The 25,350-nt window shown below is 41.1% G+C and overlaps 1 protein-coding gene across 1 annotated transcript in view; it reads left to right on the forward strand.

Annotated features, from left to right (window-relative positions):
• Positions 1-25,350, forward strand: part of cpne4b (copine IVb) — a 103,347-nt gene that overhangs the window by 25,063 nt on the left and 52,934 nt on the right. Inside the window, exons 3-7 of the mRNA XM_061882764.1 lie at positions 1,205-1,384; positions 13,057-13,128; positions 14,795-14,869; positions 15,243-15,326; positions 15,407-15,496. Coding sequence (XP_061738748.1) covers positions 1,205-1,384; positions 13,057-13,128; positions 14,795-14,869; positions 15,243-15,326; positions 15,407-15,496 — 501 coding nt within the window. The remainder of the gene's footprint in view (positions 1-1,204; positions 1,385-13,056; positions 13,129-14,794; positions 14,870-15,242; positions 15,327-15,406; positions 15,497-25,350) is intronic.

The raw sequence follows: 25,350 nt of genomic DNA on the forward strand, positions 1-25,350 counted from the left end.
GTTTGCTGTTCCGTCTGTCGCCATTATGTAGTCACAGGGTGCTAGTTGATAAGCGCTACCTAATTGTGTTTGTAAGGACCGAGGAGTCTGCTGATTCACAATCAATGCACACCGCCAGCGTGCTGCTGGATATTTAATGGAATCCTCATGTCTTCGTACGCTTCTGTGGGCCACAAAGGTGCAATAAAAAAAAAAAAGAAGTGCACCACAATAAAAATTGAACAGTAGTACTGGCAGAATTGGAACTTATTGTACCTGCTTTTTTGTCCCCTCGGCATTTTTAACTGCAGGGCAACATATCAGTCTGAAAAAATACAAAGAAGAAACTCCCGAAGTTTGCTAATTCTGTGAACGCCCCAAAGCACATGTGTAAATAAAACTAAACTCACGACCCGCACTGCAAAAACTGAAATATAAGTATGATAAAATATCTCAAATAAGGATATTTGCTTAATTTCTGTCTGAGAAGGTCATTCTTCTCACTAAGCAGATTTTATGTTAGAGTCGTTTAATTCTTTTAAGTGTTCTAAATGTAAGATATTACAGCTTGTTGCTGGGATTTGATGAGATATATTGAGTAAAACCTGCTTGAAACTAGAATATCAAGCTGTGTCATCAACACTCACAAGTATAAAACTGTCATGTCTTTGTGATCATGTTCTGTTTAGTTATCTTCTGTTTTGTTTTTGACTCCATTAGTTCCTGTTTTTGCGCACCCTGGTTTGTTTTTGTTTCCATGCCTACAAATCGGTTCAACCTGCTATGTGTTCACGACTCACGCACCCGTCATCACTGCACCTAATTAAGCCTGTAGTTGCCAGGCAGTCAGCCTGGCGACATCACCCTCTGCCACCCTCGTAATCCATGCTGATGAACCGTGCTGCCTTTTACATATTCTTTTCTCGGTCCAAGTAAGTTTTCTTAATTCACGCCATAGTTTACAAGTTTCGTTTTATGACCCTATTTTTGCCTTTGTGCAAGTCTTTGTTTTCATAGCCAAGTTTTTGTACCTCAGTTTGAACATGAAATATGTTGTCTTTGTAGTATATTCAACTGAATATGGCTTGAAAAGGATTTGCAAATCATTGTATTCTGTTTATATTTACATCTAACACAATTTCCCAACTCATATGGAAACGGGGTTTGTATATGTAAAGTCCATTGTGTAACTTGTGTGTGTGTGTGTGTGTGTGTGTGTTGGAAGGTGGACCGCACCGAGGTGATCCGCAGCAGTAGCAGCCCGGTCTTCTCCAAAATCTTCCTGGTGGACTATTACTTTGAAGAGGTGCAGAGGCTTCGTTTTGAACTGCACGACATCAGCTCGGGCAACAACGGCCTGCGTGATGCTGACTTCCTCGGCGCCATGGAGTGCACTTTGGGACAGGTCAGAGCAAAACTTACAAAAATACCAGATTGCTGGCGTTAGTCTGTGACTCCGTGCTCGTGTACAATTTGGACTCATAGAGTCGCCATGACAGAGTTCAGGAGTTCTCAAGTTCTCTATGTAGAGTTTTCCCCCGAAAACTAAAAAAGTGGCCAAAAGGAAAATCCTTCGTGTGAGCACTAGAACTTGGTGTAGTTTGCACAAATGGGGCCAATTATTTTCAACGTAGTTTTATTTTGTACTTGTCTTAATGTATTTTACACTTTTCTCAACTTTTCTTTAAAAGCCTAACAACTAGGGACGAGGGTCGCAAATTAGCCTGCGACTAGAACAATTACCTATGGGTAGCAATCCGTCCATCTTCTTCCGCTTATTTGAGGTCAGGTCGCGGGGGCGGCAGCCTAAGCAGGGAAGCCCAGACTTCCCTCTCCCCAGCCACTTCGTCCAGCTCTTCCCGGGGCATCCCGATGCATTCCCAGGCCAGTCGGGAGACATAGTCTTCCCAAGGTGAGGTGAGGTGAATTATATTTATATAGCGCTTTTCTCTAGTGACTCAAAGCGCTTTACATAGTGAAAGCCAATATCTAAGTTCTAGAGATGCGCGGATAGGCAATTATATTTGATTTTACCCTTTAAAATAGTTTTTAATCATATTTGTTTTTATATTGTTTTTATTGGTTTTATATTGATTTATTTTTTGTTTTTATTCAGTCATTGGTGGAGCATAATATATATATATGTATATATACTTTTTTATTTTATTTTATTTATTTGTGAATTATATTTATATAGTGCTTTTCTCAAGTGACTCAAAGCGCTTTACATAGTGAAACCCAATATCTAAGTTACATTTAAACCAGTGTGGGTGGCACTGGGAGCAGGTGGGTAAAGTGTCTTGCCCAAGGACACAACGGCAGTGACTAGGATGGCACAAGCGGGAATCGAACCTGCAACCCTCAAGTTGCTGACACGGCCACTCTACCAACTGAGCTATGCCGCCCCGTTTATTTATTTTTTACAATTGTTTTTAACATGGCTGTGCAGCACTTTGGAAACGTTATTGTTGTGTAAATGTGCTATATAAATAAAGTGGATTGGATTGGATTGGATTATATCATCCGCAACCGCATCACTAAAGTCGTCATCCACCCGAACCAACATTTTATCAGAATCGCAACCGCCCGCCCGTTGTTATATATCCGGAGTCGGCGACCTTTACCACTAAAATAGCTAGTTTGACCCGTGTCACAAAGTAAAGAAGGCAATGGGAGCCACTAACGTTCTCGCGAACATCCGATGGTGCTCACTCAGATAACGGGAACAAGGGCGTGCTGTGAAGCCATTGCCTTAGACACCTTCAACAACATGTACGAACCGTTTGCCAGTCCAGCATCATGTTGTGTGCAGCTTCCGCAAATACACGTACAAGATTGGAGGGCATACTGGGTGACACAGAGTACACTAAAGGTTGTGATATAAACAATTTTAACACTCGTACTAATATGCGCCACACTGTGAAGCCACACCAAACAAGAATGACAAACACATTTCGGGAGAACATCCTCACAGTAACACAACATAAACGCGACACAACAAATACCCATAATCCTTTGCATCCATGATACATCTTGACTATATTATACACCCCGCTAGCAGCAAACCCCCTTCTACAACATGTAAATTGTACATCTTGTAGAAGGTGTGAAAGGCAAAGGCTTCACAGCACGCCCTAATACTTATTGATTAGGTGACTGCCGGCAGACATTCTGGAGAATGTTTATGTCAACCAATGTCTTCTTCGCTTTGTGACGGCTCCAAAATGGCTCTTTGAAAGGTCAAAGTTACCGATCTCTGAACCATGTCTATCATATTTTTCCAAATGGTTCAACCGCCACCCGCCCGAATCTATTTAAAATTTATTTTTTTGTCATGTCACCCGCCCGACCGGCGGTTTAACCGCGGATGAGACCGCAAACCGTGCATCACTACTAAGTTCCATTTAAAGCAGTGTGGGTGGCACTGGGAGCAGGTGGGTCAAGTGTCTTGCCCAAGGACACAACGGCAGTGACTAGGATGGCGGAAGCGGGGATCGAACCTGCAACCCTCAAGTTGCTGGCACGGCCCCTCTACCAACCGAGCTATACCGCCCCATAGTTAATTTCTCCTTAAAGGGGAACATTATCACAATTTCAGAAGGGTTAAAACCGATAAAAATCAGATCCCAGTGGCTTATTTTATTTTTCTAAGTTTTTTTCTAAGTTTTACCCATCATGCAATATCCCGAAAAAAAGCTTCAAAGTGCCTGATTTTCACCATCGCTATATCCACCCGTCCATTTTCCTGTGACGTCACTGCGTGATGCCAATACAAACTGGTGGATAGCACAGAAAGATATAGCGACATTAGCTCGGATTCAGACTCGGATTTCAGCGGCTTAAGCGATTCAACAGATTACGCATGTATGGAAACGGATGGTTGGAGTGTGGAGGCAGATAGCGAAAAACGAAATTGAAGAAGAAACTGAAGCTATTCAGCCATACCACGACAGACAATGGCAACGAGGATGAATTCGGCGATCGCCTTCTAACCAACGATTGCATCTTTTGACCACTGGTGCAACTTGAATCCGTCGATTTGTATGTGTTTGTTTGGCATTAAATGTGGGTGGAGGGAAAGGCTGGATGCAAATATAGCTACAAATGGGGCATTATGATGCAATATTTACATACAGCTAGCCTAAACAGCATGTTAGCATCGATTAGCTTGCAGTCATGCCGTGAGCAAATATGTCTGATTAGCACATAAGTAAATAACATCAACAAAACTCACCTTTGTGATTTCGTTGACTTTATCGTTGGAAATGTATCTGCTTTGAGTGTCGCAGGATATCCACACATCTCTGTCGTAGCATCGCTATCGTCGGTAAAGTGTGCAGAACAAACGAGGGACTTTCGCATCTTTTGACCACTGGTGCAACTTGAATCTGTCGATTGGTATGTGTTTGTTTGGCATTAAATGTGGGTGGAGGGAAAGGCAGGATGCAAATATAGCTACAAATGAGGCATAATGATGCAATATGTACATACAGCTAGCCTAAATAGCATGTTAGCATCGATTAGCTTGCAGTCAGGCCGTGGGCAAACATGTCTGATTAGCACATAAGTAAATAACATCAACAAAACTCACCTTTGTGATTTTGTTGACTTTATCGTTGGAAATGCATCTGCTTTGAGTGTCGCAGGATATCCACACATCTCTGTCGTAGCATCGCTATCGTCGGTAAAGTGTGCAGAACAAACGAGGGACTTTCGCATCTTTTGACTACTGGTGTACTTGAATCCGTCGATTGGTATGTGTTTGTTTGGCATTAAATGTGGGTGGAGGGAAAGGCTGGATGCAAATATAGCTACAAATGAGGCATAATGATGCAATATTTACATACAGCTAGCCTAAATAGCATGTTAGCATCGATTAGCTTGCAGTCATGCCATGACCAAATATGTCTGATTAGCACATAAGTAAATAACATCAACAAAACTCACCTTTGTGATTTCGTTGACTTTATCGTTGGAAATGCATCTGCTTTGAGTGTCGCAGGATATCCACACATCTCTGTCGTAGCATCGCTATCATCTGTAAAGGATGCAGAACAAACGAGGGACTTTCACATCTTTTGACCACTGGTGCAACTTGAATCTGTCGATTGGTATGTGTTTGTTTGGCATTAAATGTGGGTGGAGGGAAAGGCAGGATGCAAATATAGCTACAAATGAGGCATAATGATGCAATATGTACATACAGCTAGCCTAAATAACATGTTAGCCTCGATTAGCTTGCAGTCAGGCCATGGGCAAACATGTCTGATTAGCACATAAGTAAATAACATCAACAAAACTCACCTTTGTGATTTCGTTGACTTTATCGTTGGAAATGCATCTGCTTTGAGTGTCGCAGGATATCCACACATCTCTGTCGTAGCATCGCTATCGTCGGTAAAGTGTGCAGAACAAACGAGGGACTTTCGCATCTTTTGACCACTGGTGTACTTGAATCCGTCGATTGGTATGTGTTTGTTTGGCATTACATGTGGGTGGAGGGAAAGGCTGGATGCAAATATAGCTACAAATGAGGCATAATGATACATACAGCTAGCCTAAATAGCATGTTAGCATCGATTAGCTTGCAGTCATGCCGTGAGCAAATATGTCTGATTAGCACATAAGTCAATAACATCAACAAAACTCACCTTTGTGATTTCGTTGACTTTATCGTTGGAAATGCATCTGCTTTGAGTGTCGCAGGATATCCACACATCTCTGTCGTAGCATCGCTATCGTCGGTAAAGTGTGCAGAACAAACAAGGGACTTTCGCATCTTTTGACCACTGGTGCAACTTGAATCCGTCGATTGGTATGTGTTTGTTTGGCATTAAATGTGGGTGGAGGGAAAGGCTGAATGCAAATATAGCTACAAATGAGGCATAATGATGCATACAGCTAGCCTAAATAGCATGTTAGCATCGATTAGGTTGCAGTCATGCCGTGAGCAAATATGTCTGATTAGCACATAAGTCAATAACATCAACAAAACTCACCTTTGTGATTTCGTTGACTTTATCGTTGGAAATGCATCTGCTTTGAGTGTCGCAGGATATCCACACATCTCTCTGGTAGCATCGCTACCGTCGGTAAAGTGTGCAGAACAAACGAGGGACTTTCGCATCTTTTGACCACTGGTGTACTTGATTCCGTCGATTGGTATGTGTTTGTTTGGCATTAAATGTGGGTGGAGGGAAAGGCTGGATGCAAATATAGCTACAAATGAGGCATAATGATGCAATATGTACATACAGCTAGCCTAAATAGCATGTTAGCATCGATTAGCTTGCAGTCAGGCCGTGGGCAAACATGTCTGATTAGCACATAAGTAAATAATATCAACAAAACTCACCTTTGTGATTTCGTTGACTTTATCGTTGGAAATGCATCTGCTTTGAGTGTCGCAGGATATCCACACATCTCTGTCGTAGCATCGCTATCATCTGTAAAGGATGCAGAACAAACGAGGGACTTTCGCATCTTTTCACCACTGGTGCAACTTGAATCTGTCGATTGGTATGTGTTTGTTTGGCATTAAATGTGGGTGGAGGGAAAGGCAGGATGCAAATATAGCTACAAATGAGGCATAATGATGCAATATGTACATACAGCTAGCCTAAATAGCATGTTAGCATCGATTAGCTTGCAGTCAGGCCATGGGCAAACATGTCTGATTAGCACATAAGTAAATAACATCAACAAAACTCACCTTTGTGATTTCGTTGACTTTATCGTTGGGAATGCATCTGCTTTGAGTGTCGCAGGATATCCACACATCTCTGTGGTAGCATCGCTATCGTCGGTAAAGTGTGCAGAACAAACGAGGGACTTTCGCATCTTTTGACCACTGGTGTACTTGAATCCGTCGATTGGTATGTGTTTGTTTGGCATTAAAAGTGGGTGGAGGGAAAGGCTGGATGCAAATATAGCTACAAATGAGGCATAATGATGCAATATGTACACACAGCTAGCCTAAATAGCATGTTAGCATCAATTAGCATGCCGTGACTATTGATATGTCTGATTAGCACACTCCACGCAAGTCAACTTGAATCCGTCTCTGACGGTGTTGTTACACCGTCCGACAACACACAGACGAGGCATAATGTCTCGGAAAACAGTCGAAAAAACGGAAAATAACAGAACTGATTTGACTTGCAATGTAATGTGTTTGAGAAAATGGCGGATTGCTTCCCATTGTGACATCACAGGTGAAAGGTCATCGCTCTGACATCGAACAATTGAAAGGCGTTTCAATCGCCAAATTCACCCTTTTAGAGTTCAGAAATCGGTTAAAAAAAACATATGGTCTTTTTTTCTGATACATCAAGGTAGATAATGACGCTTACATAGGTCTGCTGATAATGTTCCCCTTTAAGGGGCTTTTTCTAGCTCTTCCTCTCGGTCTTCTTTGAGCATGATGTTTCCACCCCCATGCTTCACAGTAGGTATGGTGTTCTTGGGATGCAACTCAGTATTCTTCTTCCTCCAAACACCACCAGTTGAGTTGATACCAAAATGGATACATGGATGATACAGCAGAGGATTGGGAGGATGTCATGTGGTCAGATGAAACCAAAATAGAACTTTTTGGTATAAACTCAAGTCTACTGTTTGGAGGAAGAAGAATACTGGGTTGCATCCCAAGAACACCATACCTACTGTGAAGCATGGGGGTGGAAACATCATGCTTTGGGGCTGTTTTTCTGCTAAGGGGACAGGACGATTGATCCGTGTTAAGGAAAGAATGAATGGGGCCATGTATCGTGAGATTTGGAGCCAAAACCTCCTTCCGTCAGTGAGAGCTTTGAATGCTTGACCAAATACTTATTTTCCACCATCATTTACAAATAAATTCTTTAAAATTCCTACAATGTGAATTCCTGGATTTTTTTTCCACATTCTGTCTGTCACAGTTGAAGTGTACCTATGATGAAAATGACAGACCTCTGTCATCCTTTGAAGTGGGAGAACTTGCACAATCGCTGGCTGACTAAATACTTTTTTGCCCCACTGTGTATGTATATATATATATATATATATATATATATATATATATATATGTATATATATATATATATATATATAGTGCAACCCTACAATGAACATTGATTAACATATTTGAACACACACAAAAATGTACTGTTGAGTATCAATTCTGATTCCCAGGTACTGAGAATCAGCACGGTACAGATTAAAAATGTGAAAAAGTTCCCCCCCCCCATGGCTAACTAAAAATGGAATTCAGCCCGTTGAGCTTTTTAAGCCTGTATCGCAGTACGTGTGGTATTATTGGGGCGATACAGCACTGCTGTGCATGGAATCCCAATGGGATGTTTGTTTTTTTTTGCCCGAAGTCAGCTCCTGTCACCCGCTGCATGTACATTATGGGATGTCGTCCTTCAGCGCCCGGAGTCGTAGAAAGAACTCACTTTTTTCTTTTTTTTTTAAAATTCAAAACACTTGCGAGCCGAGTGAGCGCCGTTACCTGCACCCCCCCTACCCCCTCGGGCCTTATTTATCAATCAATCAATCAATGTTTACTTATATAGCCCTAAATCACTAGTGTCTCAAAGGGCTGCACAAACCACCACAACATCCTCGGTAGGCCCACATAAGGGCAAGGAAAACTCACACCCAGTGGGACGTCGGTGACAATAATGACTATGAGAACCTTGGAGAGGAGGAAAGCAATGGATGTCGAGCGGGTCTAACATGATACTGTGAAAGTTCAATCCACAATGGATCCAACACAGTCGCGAGAGTCCAGTCCAAAGCGGATCCAACTCAGCAGCGAGAGTCCCGTTCACAGCGGAGCCAGCAGGAAACCATCCCAAGCGGAGGCGGATCAGCAGCGCAGAGATGTCGAGGCGGATCAGCAGCGCAGAGATGTCCCCAGCCGATACACAGGCAAGCAGTACATGGCCACCGGATCGGACCGGACCCCCTCCACAGGGGAGAGTGGGACATAGAAGAAAAAGAAAAGAAACAGCAGATCAACTGGTCTAAAAAGGGAGTCTATTTAAAGGCTACAGTATACAAATGAGTTTTAAGTCCAGCTCGTTAAACAAGGGCAATTAACGAGGGTGGGAAAGAAAACACGCATGCCGGGCTCATTAAAGAAGAGCGACGACCTGGGCTGACATGTTCAAATCGCCGTTTTTTTTCCGCCTCAAACCGAGACGGAGATTTACCGCACGACCAGGAGGGGAACTTGGATTAGCAACACAAGAGGAGTCCATTTTAAAAGGTGTTAGTCGGAGGTTTACTGAAATTGGATGAGGCGCAGTCAACAACATATTCAATACGAGTCTCACCTTCCTTTATAGTCGCATCAGCGCTTCAAATTGGTGTGGTGTCCGGCACCAGAGTCATGTCACAACAATTGTATCTAAGTCATCACAGAACTTTGTGTTACTTTGAGTGCATCTCGCCCTGCCGGAGGACAAAAGGCTTGTAAAACTCCAGGGTTCAGAGAATCAAGACACTTCACCCTTGCTCCTGATTAGGGCCTTGCATGGCAGCTCCCTCTATCAGTGTGTGTGAATGGGTGAATGTGGAAGTAGTGTCAAAGCGCTTTGAGTACCATGAAGGTAGAAAAGCGCTATACAAGTACAACCCATCTACAATTACACTGTACAAAGGTACAGGTGTACGCGCTCTCCTCAATTGAGCCAAATTTAATTCTGTCTCTGTTTAATTCCTATTGTTGCGTTTTGGACGTGTTCTTCATTCGGTCAACGCCCCCAGATTGTTTGATGACACATAAGCTGGTTTTAAATCAATCAGAGACAGAGGTTGCTCATTTTTCCATTTTATTACCAAAGCGCCTTGGGAGATCAATCTAGATACAACATTTCAAAGCTCGGTCCAAATTGATCTAATCCTAAAATGGCAGTTTCTCCCTCCTCACTCACTCTCACCCGCCCCTCTTCTTCTCCTCCCTACTTCGGACAGTTGAGATAACAGATTTGTTATGGCTTCATTCCAACATTCCAAACTCAAGGTCTATGTAAAAGGCTCCCACTTTAGTTGTTCTAAAATCTGACTAGGAAATTAAAAAGAAAACCAAACCCAACAATATCTGACTAGGAAATTAAAAAGACAACCAAACCCAACAATATCTGACTAGGAAATTAAAAAGAAAACCAAATCCAACAATATCTGACTAGGAAATTAAAAAGACAACCAAATCCAACACTTGCTTCTTGTCTTGTTTAATAAATGTCATCGGTGTTTCAACCTGACATTCAGTGATGTCCGACTTCAATGATTACCTCTCAAATTACCGTCACTGATGTCACCACATGACCACTGCTGGAGAAACACCAGACAGGAACACGTTTACGCACTGCTGGGCGTTGAAGCACCTCAACAGTGTACAAAACGGGTTATTTTCCGGCGCATTTAAAAATCAATAAATCCCATTTAGCAATTAAAACATATGTGTTTTACTGTCGAAACTAAAATTGCAAAAAACATATTAAACGTGAAAAAATAAAGAAATACATTATTTGAACTCACAATTTTTTAGAACACATTCAAGCTTGATTTGAGTGGAAGTGGCGGACGTTTCCCCATTTCATCGCCGGGACAGCTGAGCTAGCTTCCGGGGTTGGCAGACATGGTCTCACAAGATGTAGTTAAATATATGTACATTTTCATATCTTTTTTTTAGTACCGTACTTTGTACATGTACATTTTCAACTAAACAAAATATTCCTGAAGAACTAAATCTAACTGGATAGTTTTTAGTGAAAACACACGGAGTAAATGTAAAAGTTCTTGCGTAGAAAAAGGGCCAAGACATGAAAACATATACTTTTCTATTTTTTAATGCATTCTAAGTCCTAACATACGGCGGTGGCTAACAATGCAGCTAATATGAATACGCTATAGCGCCCATAAAGCCCTTTAAAATGCACCCAAAAACCACCTACAATACTAAATTTTTATCTGGTGACCTGAATATTGACCAAGTATTACTCACATTTTTATTATTAGCGCTAACGTAGACAAGCTTAGCGGCGCCTTGATCACAGAGAGCTAACTAGCTTATGCTGCTACATCATTTACATATTGAGCCGGTGAGTTGCTGCATTGTCTCTGAGGTAGTGAAAGTTTATTATAAATCATGCCTCTCACCCGGATAGTAGAAGGTTATGGCCACAAAAACAAGAAGTCAACTTAGACCCGAAGAGGGCAAAAAAGACACAAAGACGCTCGTTTTTTTCATCTAAATGGTAAGATATAAACATCCCATCAGTCAGCATCCCAGTGACAGCAGACATTGTACAGTAAGTGATTGTTTTATCTTCGGAGATTGTATTTTTTGTTCAGCTATTGGTAATACTGCTACATGATGGTTAGTGTTCTGTTTAGTACACTGCTTTTAAAAGTTATAGATCATCCTCCTTGGGGCGGTACAACTCGGTTGGTAGAGCGGCCGTGCCAGCAACTTGAGGGTTCCAGGTTCGATCTCCGCTTCTGCCATCCTAGTCACTGCCGTCGTGTCCTTGGGCAAGACACTTGACCCACCTGCTCCCAGTGCCACCCACACTGCTTTAAATGGAACTTAGATATTGGCTTTCACTATGTAAAGCGCTTTGAGTCACTAGAGAAAAGCGCTATATAAATATAATTCACTTCACTTCAAATATCCTTCTTGAAAATGGCCTTGCAAATATACAGTATAGCTGCCACCTAATCAAGCTTTTGATTGGGTGGTGATTTCTCACCCTGCTTCCTGCTAAATTGCAACTTGTGATTGGATACTCATTTTGGAATGACAAGTGAGTATCCAATCACAGTCAGGCTACGGTCAAAAACTTGTGATCTGATTGGCTGTCACAACTGTCTATCAACTCTATGTGTTCTCAAATTCACCCGCTAACGGTCCCGGTGAGTATCCAATCACAGGAGGCGTAAATGTCACGTTCAAGGTGAGGCCAGCTAGAAGGCCTTACCGGCAACAACTCGTGATCTGATTGGCTATCACAATTGTCTATCAACTGTATGTGCCTGTTGACTTCCAGTGCACAGACATTGTTGATTCTGAAGGCCCCCTGGCAGATTTGGTACAGCATGGCAACATAAGCTTGCTGAATTCTGATTGGATCCAAACTCTAACCTAAAAACAACAGCACTGGAAGGAACTTAATATGACAGGAAGAGAATATGAATACTTTGACATATTTAGGGGAAGTAAATTAAAAAATAGTCTTTAATTAGGATCATGATTTCTGGTTCTCGCTGGATCTGTTCGCAGCTGAGTGTGAATCGACTCAGATGAGAATCAGCACCTCCAAGTCCGAGTCCATGGTCTTCGCCCGGAAAAGGGTGGAGTGCCATCTCCGGGTTGGGGAGGAGACCCTGCCCCAAGTGGAGGAGTTCAAGTACCTAGGAGTCTTGTTCACGAGTGAGGGAAGAGTGGATGGTGAGATGGACAGGCGGATCGGTGCGGCGTCTTCAGTAATGCGGACGCTGTATCGATCCGTTGTGGTGATGAAGGAGCTGAGCCGGAAGGCAAACCTCTCAATTTACCGGTCGATCTACGTTCCCATCCTCACCTATGGTCATGAGCTTTGGGTTATGACTAAAAGGACAAGATCACGGGTACAAGCGGCCCAAATGAGTTTGGGTCTCTCCCTCAGAGATAGGGTGAGAAGCTTTGTCATTCGGGAGGAACTCAGTGTTTCAGGCACGTCCGACCGGTAGGAGGCCACGGGGAAGACCCAGGACACGTTGGGAAGACTATGTCTCCCGGCTGGCCTGGGAACGCCTCGGGATCCCCTGGGAAGAGCTGGACTAAGTGGCTGGGGACCTGCTTAGGCTGCTGCCCCCGCAACCCGACCTCTGATAAGCAGAAGAAGATGGATGGATGGATGGTTATGTTAGGCCTGCAGAGACAAGAGAAACCTCTGTCTTGTCCTGGTTCAGCTGTGTTGTCGACATGTCATACACAAGTGTTCATACGTGATTAGTGCAATTATTTTTTGTAAACCTCGTCGCATGCGTGACTAAGTAAAGTCTTCCTATCCACCTACATAATCCTGATTTGTGGTTTAATTTCAGATTGTCTCACAGAGGAAACTGTCCAAAGCTCTTCTCAAACAAGGCAACACAGCGGGGAAGTCTTCCATAATGGTATGTCGCTGTGATCGCAATCAATTGTGCTGACACACACACACGCACACACACACACACACACACACACACACACACACAGCATACTTGCCAACCCTCCCGGATTTTCCGGGAGACTCCCGAAATTCAGCGCCTCTCCCAAAAAACCTCCCAGGACAAATTTTCTCCCGAAATTCAGGCGGAGCTGGAGGGGGCGTGGCCTCCAGCTCCGCCTGAATTTGCGGACCCGAATGACGGTCGACAGCCTGTTTTCACGTCCGCTTTCCCACAATATTAACAGAGTGCCTGCCCAATGACGTTATAACTGTAGAATGATCGAGGGTGAGTTCTTGGTTTCTTATGTGGGTTTATTGTTAGGCAGTTTCATTAACGTCTTCCCAGCGCGGTAAAACAACACACAACAACAGCAGTCACGTTTTCGACTACCGTGAAGCAGTTTGTCTGCCGTAAACAGCAATGTTGTGACACTCTTAAACCGGACAATACTGCCATCTATGTGACAATAACATCTACAGCTTTTAGAGCAGTGGTTCTCAACCTTTCTTCAGTGATGTTCCCCCTGTGAACATGTTTTTAATTCAAGTACCCCCTAATCAGAGCAACGCATTTTTGGTTGAAAAAAAGAGATAAAGAAGTAAAATACAGCACTATGTCATCAGTTTGTGATTTATTAAATTGTATAACAGTGCAAAATATTGCTCATTTGTAGTGGTCTTTCTTCAACTATTTGGAAAAAAAGATATTAAAATAACAAAAAATTTGTTGAAAAGTGATTCAATTATAAATAAAGATTTCTACACATACTGCGATGAGATGGCGACTTGTCCAGGGTGTACCCGCCTTCCGCCCGATTGTAGTTGAGATAGGCACCAGCGCCCCCCGTGACCCCAAAGGGAATAAGCGGCAGAAAAATGGATGGATGGATAGCTGTGAATATACTCCTCCCCCTCTTAACCACACCCACAACCACGCCCCCACCCCACCAGCCCCCACCTCCCGAAATCAGAGGTCTCTCTCACACACACACACACACACACACACACACACACACACACACACACACACATTTTTGTATTTCATACCTTATAGGGACCTACAAAAAATGCCTCCCTCTTTAGGACCAACCTTTCTGTGGGGCGGCATAGCTCGGTTGGTAGAGTGGCCGTGCCAGCAACTTGAGGGTTGCAGGTTCGATTCCCGCTTCCCCCATCCTAGTCACTGCCGTTGTGTCCTTGGGCAAGACACTTTACCCACCTGCTCCCAGTGCCACCCACTCTGGTTTAAATGTAACTTAGATATTGGGTTTCACTATGTAAAGCGCTTTGAGTCACTAGAGAAAAGCGCTATATAAATATAATTCACTTCACTTCTAGATATATAAAGATGTGTATTTACAACATTAATAATATATACCATCCATCCATCCATTTTCTACCGCTTATTCCCTTTCGGGGTCTCGGGGGGCGCTGGCGCCTATCTCAGCTACAATCGGGCGGAAGGCGGGGTACACCCTGGACAAGTCGCCACCTCATCGCAGGGCCAACACAGATAGACACACACACACACACACACACACACACACACACACACACACACACTTGATAACGCAGCATGTTTAGTGAGATCCGTGCTTCATTTTCATCTAATTTTCTCACATTTCGTTAAGGTGACCGCGGAGGAGCTGTCTGGTAACGACGACTACGTGGAACTCTCTTTCAGCGCTCGTAAACTGGACGACAAGGTTGGTACGCTTCGAAGGAGTCACTGGTTTGTGTGCCAGGTGTGCCAGTGTCCTGCACCAATCATGGAGATGAAAGGTAGCATGAAAGGAGCCCCCCCGAGATAGCGGGGTACCCCGAATGACACTCGCTATCTCTCCCGCTAGAGATAAGCATGTTAATTTTTCCACGTGCACAGCCATGAATGACTAATCCAGGCAGGTCGCGCCTCAGGGGAGTCGTGCATGTAAGCGAGGGACAGGTGGAGCATTTAGAGAGGAGACACATGCGGTGGGGAAACAAACCAAAGGGAGAAATAATGACTGGGGGATGATTTATGGAGGTGAAAAGAAGAAGACGGACCCCCTCACTTGTGGTTCTTTTACCCTTTTGAAGGATTTCTTCAGCAAGTCCGATCCGTTCCTGGAGATTTTCCGAATAAATGACGACGGGAGCGAGTCCCTGGTTCACCGCACGGAGGTAATTGCCTCGCTGGAATGTTAGCAGGTGTGGTGAGCATTAAGAGTCTTGTTTGTCTGTTTTTTATTGGCTTTGTGCAGACGGTCATGAACAACTTGAGCCCCGTGTGGAAGTCCTTCAAAGTTTCCTTCAACACGCTCTGCAGCGGCGACCATGATCGGGAGCTAAAGGTGAGTCTGCAAAACTCTTGCTCTTTATAGCAGCTTCTCATTGGGGGGATTCTGGTGTGCTTCGATTGATCAAATTTCATGCATATTTGATTTTTATTTTTATTAAGGATCCCCATTAGCCATACTTGGCAACCTTAAAACCTCCAAATTCGGGACATGTGGGTGTGGGGGGGGCGGAGTTTGGTGGTAGCAGGGGGTGTATATTGTAGCGTCCTCGAAGAGTTAGTGCTGCAAGGGTTTCCGGGTATTTATTCTGTTGTGTTACGGTGCAGATGTTCTCCCAAAATACGTTTGTCTTTCTTGTTTGGTGTGGGTTCACAGTGTGGCGCATATTTGTAACAGTGTTAAATGGGTTGTACTTGTATAGCGCTTTTCTACCTTCAAGGTACTCAAAGCGCTTTGACACTACTTCCACATTTACTCATTCACACACTGATGGAGGGAGCTGCCATGCAAGGTGCAAACCAGCACCCATCAGGAGCAAGGGTGAAGTGTCTTGCTCAGGACAAAACGGACGTGACGACGTTGGTAATAGGTGGGATTTGAACCAGGGACCCTCGGGTTGCGCACGGCCAAGTTGTTCAAGTTGTTTATACGACCACAATGCTTAAACCAAAAATAAACAAAAGGCGAGTGCCCCTAAGAAAAGGCATTGAAGCTTAGGGATGGGTATGCAGAACAAAACTAAAACTGAACTGGCTAGAAATTAAACAAAAACAGAATGCTGGACGACAGCAAAGACTTACTGTGGAGCAAAGACAGCAATCAACAATGTCCCCACAAAGAAGGCTAAAAACAACTGAAATATTCTTGATTGCTAAAACAAAGTAGATACGAGAAATATCGCTCAAAGGAAGACATGAAACTGCTAAAGTAAAATACCAAAAGAAGAGAAAAAGCCACCAAAATAGCCACCAAGACAGCAAAAAAGTCCAAATAAATCAGGGTGTGATGTGACAGGTGGTGACAGTACACCTACTTTGAGACAAGAGCTATAGTCATGCATGCTTGCTTATGCTTTAAAGTCATATCCAACTATTGCGACAACGACTTTTTACTGTCAACCGAGTTTCGTTTTTTAATGATTTCTGCTGGTGGTGTGCCTCCTGATCTTTCCGACGCAAAAAATGTGCCTTGGCTCAAAAAAGGTTGAGAAACACTGTCCTAAGCATTTGGTTATTCGATTTGTGTCTATTGCTTAAAACAAAACAAAGTGTGAGTGCCCCTAAGAAAAGGCATTGAAGCTCAGGGAAGATTATGTAGACTGAAACTAAAACCGAACTGGCTACGAATTAAACAAAAACAGAATGCTGGACGACAGCAAAGACTTACTGTGGAGCAAAGACAATGTAGATCGGAACATGACACGACAATCAACAATGTCCCCAGAAAGAAGGATAAAAACAACTGAAATATTCTTGATTGCTAAAACAAAGTAGATGCGGGAAATATCGCTCAAAGAAAGACATGAAACTGCTAAAGTAAAATACCAAAAAAAGAGAAAAAGCCACCAAAACAGGAGCACAAGACAAGAAGTAAAAGACTACACACAGGAAAACAGCAACAAAGTGCAAATAAGTCAGGGTGTGATGTGACAGGTGGTGACAGTACACCTACTTTGAGACAAGAGCTATAGTCATGCATGCTTGCTTATGCTTTAAAGTCATATCCAACAATTGCGACAACGACTTTTTACTGTTAACTGAGTTTCGTTTTTTAATGATTTCTGCTGGTGGTGTGCCTCCGCATTTTTTAAACGCAAAAAATGTGCCTTGGCTCAAAAAAGGTTGAGAAACACTGGCCTAAGCATTTGGTTATTCGATTTGTGTCTATTGTTTAAAACAAAACAAAGTGTGGGTGCTCCTAAGAAAAGGCATTGAAGCTCAGGGAAGATTATGTAGAACGAAACTAAAACCGAACTGGCTACGAATTAAACAAAAACAGAATGCTGGACGACAGCAAAGACTTACTGTGGAGCAAAGACAATGTAGATCCGAACATGACACGACAATCAACAATGTCCCCACAAAGAAAGCTAAAAACAACTGAAATATTCTTGATTGCTAAAACAAAGTAGATACGAGAAATATCGCTCAAAGAAAGACATGAAACTGCTAAAGTAAAATACCAAAAGAAGAGAAAAAGCCACCAAAATAGCCACCAGGACAGCAAAACAGTCCAAATAAGTCAGGGTGTGATGTGACAGGTGGTGACAGTACACCTACTTTGAGACAAGAGCTATAGTCATGCATGCTTGCTTATGTTTTAAAGTCATATCCGACAATTGCGACAACGACTTTTTACTGTTAACCGAGTTTCGTTTTTTAATGATTTCTGCTGGTGGTGTGCCTCCGCATTTTTTAAACGCAAAAAATGTGCCTTGGCTCAAAAAAGGTTGAGAAACACTGTCCTAAGCATTTGGTTATTCGATTTGTGTCTAATGCTTAAAACAAAACAAAGTGTGAGTGCCCGTAAGAAAAGGCATTGAAGCTCAGGGAAGACTACATAGACTGAAACTAAAACCGAACTGGCTACGAATTAAACAAAAACAGAATGCTGGACGACAGCAAAGACTTACTGTGGAGCAAAGACAATGTAGATCCGAACATGACACGACAATCAACAATGTCCCCACAAAGAAGGATAAAAACAAGCGAAATATTGTTGATTGCTAAAACAAAGTAGATGCAGGAAATATCACTCAAAGGACGACATGAAACTGCTACAGGAAAATACCGAAAAAACAGAAAAAGCTACCAAAATAGGAGCACAAGACAAGAAGTAAAAGACTACACACAGGAAAACAGCAAAAAAGTCCAAATAAGTCAGGGTGTGATGTGACAGGTGGTGACAGTACACCTACTTTGAGACAAGAGCTATAGTCATGCATGCTTGCTTATGCTTTAAAGTCATATCCAACAATTGCGACAACGACTTTTTACTGTTAACCGAGTTTCATTTTTTAATGATTTCTGCTGGTGGTGTGCTTCCTGATCTTTCCGACGCAAAAAATGTGCCTTGGCTCAAAAAAGGTTGAGAAACACTGTCCTAAGCATTTGGTTATTCGATTTGTGTCTATTGCTTAAAACAAAACAAAGTGTGGGTGCCCCTAAGAAAAGGCATTGAAGCTCAGGGAAGACTATGTAGAACGAAACTAAAACTGAACTGGCTACGAATTAAACAAAAACAGAATGCTGGACGACAGCAAAGACTTACTGTGGAGCAAAGACATCCGAACATGACACGACAATCAACAATGTCCCCACAAAGAAGGATAAAAACAACTGAAATATTCTTGATTGCTAAAACAAAGTAGATGCGGGAAATATCACTCAAAGGAAGACATGAAACTGCTACAGGAAAATACCTAAAAAACAGAAAAAGCTACCAAAATAGGAGCACAAGACAAGAAGTAAAAGACTACACACAGGAAAACAGCAAAAAAGTGCAAATAAGTCAGGGTGTGATGTGACAGGTGGTGACAGTACACCTACTTTGAGACAAGAGCTATAGTCATGCATGCTTGCTTATGCTTTAAAGTCATATCCAACAATTGCGACAACGACTTTTTACTGTCAACCAAGTTTCGTTTTTTAATGATTTCTGCTGGTGGTGTGCGTCCTGATCTTTCCGACGCAAAAAATGTGTCTTGGCTCAAAAAAGGTTGAGAAACACTGGCTTAAGCATTTGGTTTTTCGATTTGTGTTTATTGCTTAAAACAAAACAAAGTGTGGGTGCCCGTAAGAAAAGTAATTGAAGCTCAGGGAAGATTATGTAGAACGAAACTAAAACCGAACTGGCTACGAATTAAACAAAAACAGAATGCTGGACGACAGCAAAGACTTACTGTGGAGCAAAGACATCCGAACATGACATGACAATCAACAATGTCCCAACAAAGAAGGATAAAAACAAGCGAAATATTCTTGATTGCTAAAACAAAGTAGATGCGGGAAATATCACTCAAAGGACGACACGAAAGTGCCAAAGTAAAATACCCAAAAAAGAGAAAAAGCTACCAAAACAGGAGCACAAGACAAGAAGTAAAAGACTACACACAGGAGAACAGCAAAAAAAGTCCAAATAAGTCAGGGTGTGATGTGACAGGTGGTGACAGTACACCTACTTTGAGACAAGAGCTATAGTCATGCATGCTTGCTTATGTTTTAAAGTCATATCCAACAATTGCGACAACGACTTTTTACTGTCAACCGAGTATCGTTTTTTAATGCTAACGGTGTGCCTCCGGATTTTTCCGACGCAAAAAAATGTGCCTTAGCTTGAAAAAGGTTGAAAAAACACTGGCCTAAGCATTTGGTTATTTGATTTTTGTACGTACTAATTGATGGATAACTTGCTTGGAAGTAAGTAATTGAAGGTGAAAAGCAGATATTTAAGTGATGGTATAGAATAATTATGGGTGCTAAAAATTTTTAGTTTTTATCACAGTCAAATCCAGATTTTTTTAGTAATTTTCCATAATGTATTTTTGATTTTTTTTGATGAATTAGACCCCAAAAGGGAATAAGCGGTAGAAAATGGGTGGATGGATAGTAAAAAATAAAAATACATTTTTTTATGCCACCTCAATGCTTACTTGGTGCATGTAGGTGTCATACATCAGCAACCAAAAGGAAGGTTTTACAACCTGTAAGCTATTTTATTAAGGTGTTATTATTATACCAAATAATACATTGCAAAAATCAGTTTGAATCTAGATTGGTGTTGAATCCAGTATCGATTTTTGAATCAAATCCTCACCCCAAGAATCGGAATCGAATGGCGATGTGCTCAAAGATTCAAACCAATAACAATTGAATATTTGTGTATATTTCAAAGTTTAAAACGTATGAAATTTCATGGATTACATAATTACAGAATGGAAACGATGAAAACATTTCGTAAGAAAGATGAAGTATGCGTGTGATGTGTCGGGCACAAATTGTCAGAAAAATGTGTGAGTTCCCAATGAACAGAAAAGAGGTTATCTTTGTTGTCCCGAGCCAAAAGCTTGTAAAGTTCCATTGTGTACGATGGGAGGGGACGGGAGTGGGGTTATCTATCGTGATCCAAGACCTGCCCAAGCTCGATCCAGGACCAGTCCAACTACTTTTGTGTTAATGCAGGGGTGTCCAAACCTTTTAAAATGGGTTGTACTTGTATAGCGCTTTTCGACCTTCAAGGTACTCAAAGCGCTTTGACACTACTTCCACATTCACACACTGATGGAGGGAGCTGCCATGCAAGGCGCTAACCAGCACCCATCAGGAGCAAGGGTGAAGTGTCTTGCTCAGGACACAACGGACGTGACGAGGTTGGTACTAGGTGGGGATTGAACCAGGGACCCTCAGGTTGCGCACGGCCACTCTTCCACTGCGCCACGCCGTAACTTTTCCACTGAGGGCCACACTGAAAAATCAGAGCAAGCCGGGGCCATTTTCATATTATTTATTTTAAAAACCAATACAATATATGTATCAAAAATATACATTTAAGCCTCCACTCAGTTATGATCCCGGGGACCCCAAAGGGTTTTGGTCCAAAAAAAACATTTAAAATGTGTCATTATTCAGTTTTATTATTTTTGTTATTATTATTTAATTAATCTCTAGATCAACATTAGGAAAAGTTTTTTGAAAAAACCCAAAATATGCAATATTTTCACACAAAAACTTTTGAGGTGGAATATTTGAGATGATATCATAATTGGAACCTTAATTTTGGATTTTGATTCATTATTATTTTTTGAGCTATGACACTTAAAAACAAATCACACTAAAATAATTGGGGATCCAAAAGTGTCCTACTCATTAAAGTGTTAATAAATAAATTATAAATTTATTACTGTTTACTTTTAGCACAATAATCTTGATATCAACTTCAGATCTATCCGTCAATTATAAGTTTTATTGTTGTTTATGTTTTGTTTGTTGGTTTTAGGCCCTTCTTTAAAAAAACAGCTCAGTTTTTCATATGGCAAAACACAAAATATGCAACATTTCCCCAAAAATATCTCAAAGTGGAATATTTAATGTGACGTAACCGAAGCCTCGAAAAGGTCAATAATTCAAAATGACATTGATTTTGATTCATTATTATTTTTTAAAGAAAGAAACAGCCTGCATGGCAGCTTTGTGTTATTAGAGTAAACATTGCAACATTTTCTTGTTACATTTCACCTGTTTGCTCTTTTATACCACTTTTTATGTTTTTTATTTTTTTTCCAATTGTATTCTTAAAATGTGCCGTAAAATGACCCCCGGGCTGAACTTTGGACACCAATGTGTTAATGTGACTGAAAACAATGTCTGTTTACATACCCCCCCACCCCCCCCCCCCCCCCCATTCCTTTAGAACCAGCTGTTGTTATGTAAACAGGGAAAGTCCAAATAAAAAGAAGTGGCGTACAATCTTTCACCAGAGCGTGCTGGAAACTGTAGAAGAGTGCAGACCAGACGTTTCTCCTCAATTGAGCCGAATAGAATTCCGTCTCTGTTTATTTCCTTGCTTCTTGTCTTGTTTAATAGATGTCATCGATGTTTGAACCTGACAGCCACCCTCAGTGTGACCTGTATGGCTGTTGACCAAGTATGGTTGGTATTCAATTTGTGTGTGTAAAAACTGCATATATTATGTGGCCAGACCGGCACGCTGTTTGTATGGAGGAAAAGCGGACGTGATGACAGGTTCTAGAGGACACTAAAGGCAGTGCTTTGGAGGCACGCTCGCAATATTGTTGTCCAGGTGGGAGAAATCCAAGTAAAATGGTTGCCGCGGGAGATTTTCGGGAGGAGCTCTGAAATTCGGGAGACTCCCTGGAAAATGGGGAGGGTTTGCAAGTATGCCATTAGCTGGTTGCCACAACAACCTAGTAGTCTTCCTGGGGTCCACAAACTCAAAACATGTACAAGTCAAAGCATATATATATATATATATATATATATATATATATATATATATATATATATATATATATATATATATATATATATATATATATATATATATATATATATATATATATAAATATATATAACTACGCAATTCGCAATGCTGGCTAACAGTAAGCAGACATCAAGTACCAAAACATGACACTGAATTGTATACCCCTGAAAATAGCTAAAGAAGCTAAGATGCTAACAGCAAGCATACATCAAGATCCCAAATATGTCTTTGAGGAGTATACCTTCAAAAATATCTAAAAAATGCTAACATGCTAACAGGAAGCATGCGACAAGTAACAAAATATATGACTCTGAAGGGTAATTTACCAAAAAAGCTGGCAGGCTTACACGCTAACAACATGCTAACAGTAGCATGTTAATAGGTAACATGTGTCAGGTATCAAAATAGATGACTGAGGTTAATACAGTAAAACATAGCTTTAATAAAAGCTTCAGGCTTTTGTTAGCATGCTAATGTGCTAACGTGCTAACATTGGTATGCTATAAATTGACTTTGAAACTATTTGAATCGGTTGGGAAATGTGGGAAATATGGATGTTTGACAAGTCTGGAATTCTTGAAAATCTAGGAATTTTTGGAAAATGTTTTTTTTAAAAAAAAGTAGCACTTGTGTCATGAATTACCTTTTTAAAGTGAAATGATGTGTGGAAGAAGAAGGTGCAACAAAAATAAGGTGGAATAGTAAGTAGAATACCATATTTTATGCAATACAATTGATCTATCAATTTAGCTATTTGTTAAAGAACAACATATTTTACTGTATACTTGCAAAATTAGCTAAAAAGTTGTAATGCTAAAGTTAAATTGCTAACTGTTAGTATGCGTCAACAAAATATTTAACTCTGAGGTGAATACCAGGAAAATACAGATGCAGTTCGATCCTGGAACGGTGTAAATAAACAAAAAATAGGAGCTAACAATTAGCATGTGTCATGTAGCAAACTATATGACTCTGAGTTGTGTACCTACAAAAATAGCGAAAAAGCCAACATGCTAACAGTAAGCCGGCGTCAAGTACCAAAATGTAGGTTCCGAGGTGTATGCCTGTAAAAATAACAATAAAAGCTAGCATGTTAATGTTAGCATAATATTATTGAGATGCATTTCAATCCTGGAACGGTTTGAAATAAAACCAAAAAAAGCACGTAACAACTAGCACTGAGTTGTGAACCTACAAAAATAGCTAAAAAGCCAACATGCTAACAGTAAGCTGGCGTCAAGTACCAAAATGTATGTTCCGAGGTGTATGCCTGTAAAAATACAACAAAAGCTAGCATGTTAACGTTAGCATAATATTATTGAGATGCATATTTGAAATAAAAACAAAAATAGGAGCTAAAAATTAGCATGTGTTATGTAGAAAATTATACGACTGAGGTGTGTACTTACAAAAATAGCTAAAAAGCCAACATGCTAACAGTAAGCTGGCGTCAAGTACCAAAATGTATGTTCCGAGGTGTATGCCTGTAAAAATAACGATAAAAGCTAGCATGTTAATGTTAGCATAATATTATTGTGATGCATTTTTTGAATAAAACCAAAAATAGGAGCTAACAATTAGCATGTGTCATGTAGCAAATTATACGACTCTGATTTGTGTACCTACAAAAATAGCTAAAAAGCCAACATGCTAACAGTAAGCCGGCGTCAAGTACCAAAATGTATGTTCCGAGGTCTATACCTGTAAAAATAACAACAAAAGCTAGCATGTTAACGTTAGCATAATATTATTGAGATGCATATTTGAAATAAAAACAAAAATAGGAGCTAAAAATTTGCATGTGTTATGTAGAAAATTATACGACTGAGGTGTGTACTTACAAAAATAGCTAAAAAGCCAACATGCTAACAGTAAGCTGGCGTCAAGTACCAAAATGTATGTTCCGAGCTGTATGCCTGTAAAAATAACGATAAAAGCTAGCATGTTAATGTTAGCATAATATTATTGTGATGCATTTTTTGAATAAAACCAAAAATAGGAGCTAACAATTAGCATGTGTCATGTAGCAAATTATACGACTCTGATTTGTGTACCTACAAAAATAGCTAAAAAGCCAACATGCTAACAGTAAGCCGGCGTCAAGTACCAAAATGTATGTTCCGAGGTGTATGCCTGTAAAAATAACGATAAAAGCTAGCATGTTAATGATAGCATCATTACATGCTAACAGTTAGTAGCACCCAGTGGCAACATGTGTGCACAACATCCTACTGGAGTCTACCTGGTTTGACTCCGGGTGATGTCGGCAGTTTGCTGGCGTCATGGTGCTATTTAAAGAGAAGTGCTAAGGCGCTCCAGTCGCTAAACTTTCACCTTTGCTTGCCAGGTGAGATGTGTGTCAATGAGTGTGAGAGCGGAGCGACTCATTCTTCTCATGAATAAACATGAGGCGGCTCATTAAATATTCAGAGGCGTCTTAACTCTGCATGCATCCTGACAGCAGGAGGAGGAAAGGCTACGGCATCGGCCAGCTTTTCCTGGACGAAACGTTTGAAGACTTAGCTGTATCGTGCTAAATTTACATCTGGCAACCCTCTCCCCGGCCACTTCACTGACCAAGTGATCAAGAAAATATGCTATTCTACTTACTGTTTTTGTTCCACCTTTTATATGCTATTCTACTTACTGTTTTTGTTCCACCTTCTATATGCTATTCTACTTACTGTTTTTTGTCCACCTTCTACATACTATTCTACTTACTGTTTTTGTTCCACCTTCTATATGCTATTCTACTTACTGTTTTTGTTCCACCTTCTATATGCTATTCTACTTACTCTTTTTGTTCCACCTTCTATATGCTATTCTTACTGTTTTTGTTCCACCTTCTATATGCTATTCTACTTACTGTTTTTGTTCCACCGTCTGTATGCTATTCTATTTACTGTTTT

The sequence above is a fragment of the Nerophis ophidion genome, linkage group LG21, assembly GCF_033978795.1.
Source record: "Nerophis ophidion isolate RoL-2023_Sa linkage group LG21, RoL_Noph_v1.0, whole genome shotgun sequence".
NCBI lineage: Eukaryota > Metazoa > Chordata > Actinopteri > Syngnathiformes > Syngnathidae > Nerophis > Nerophis ophidion.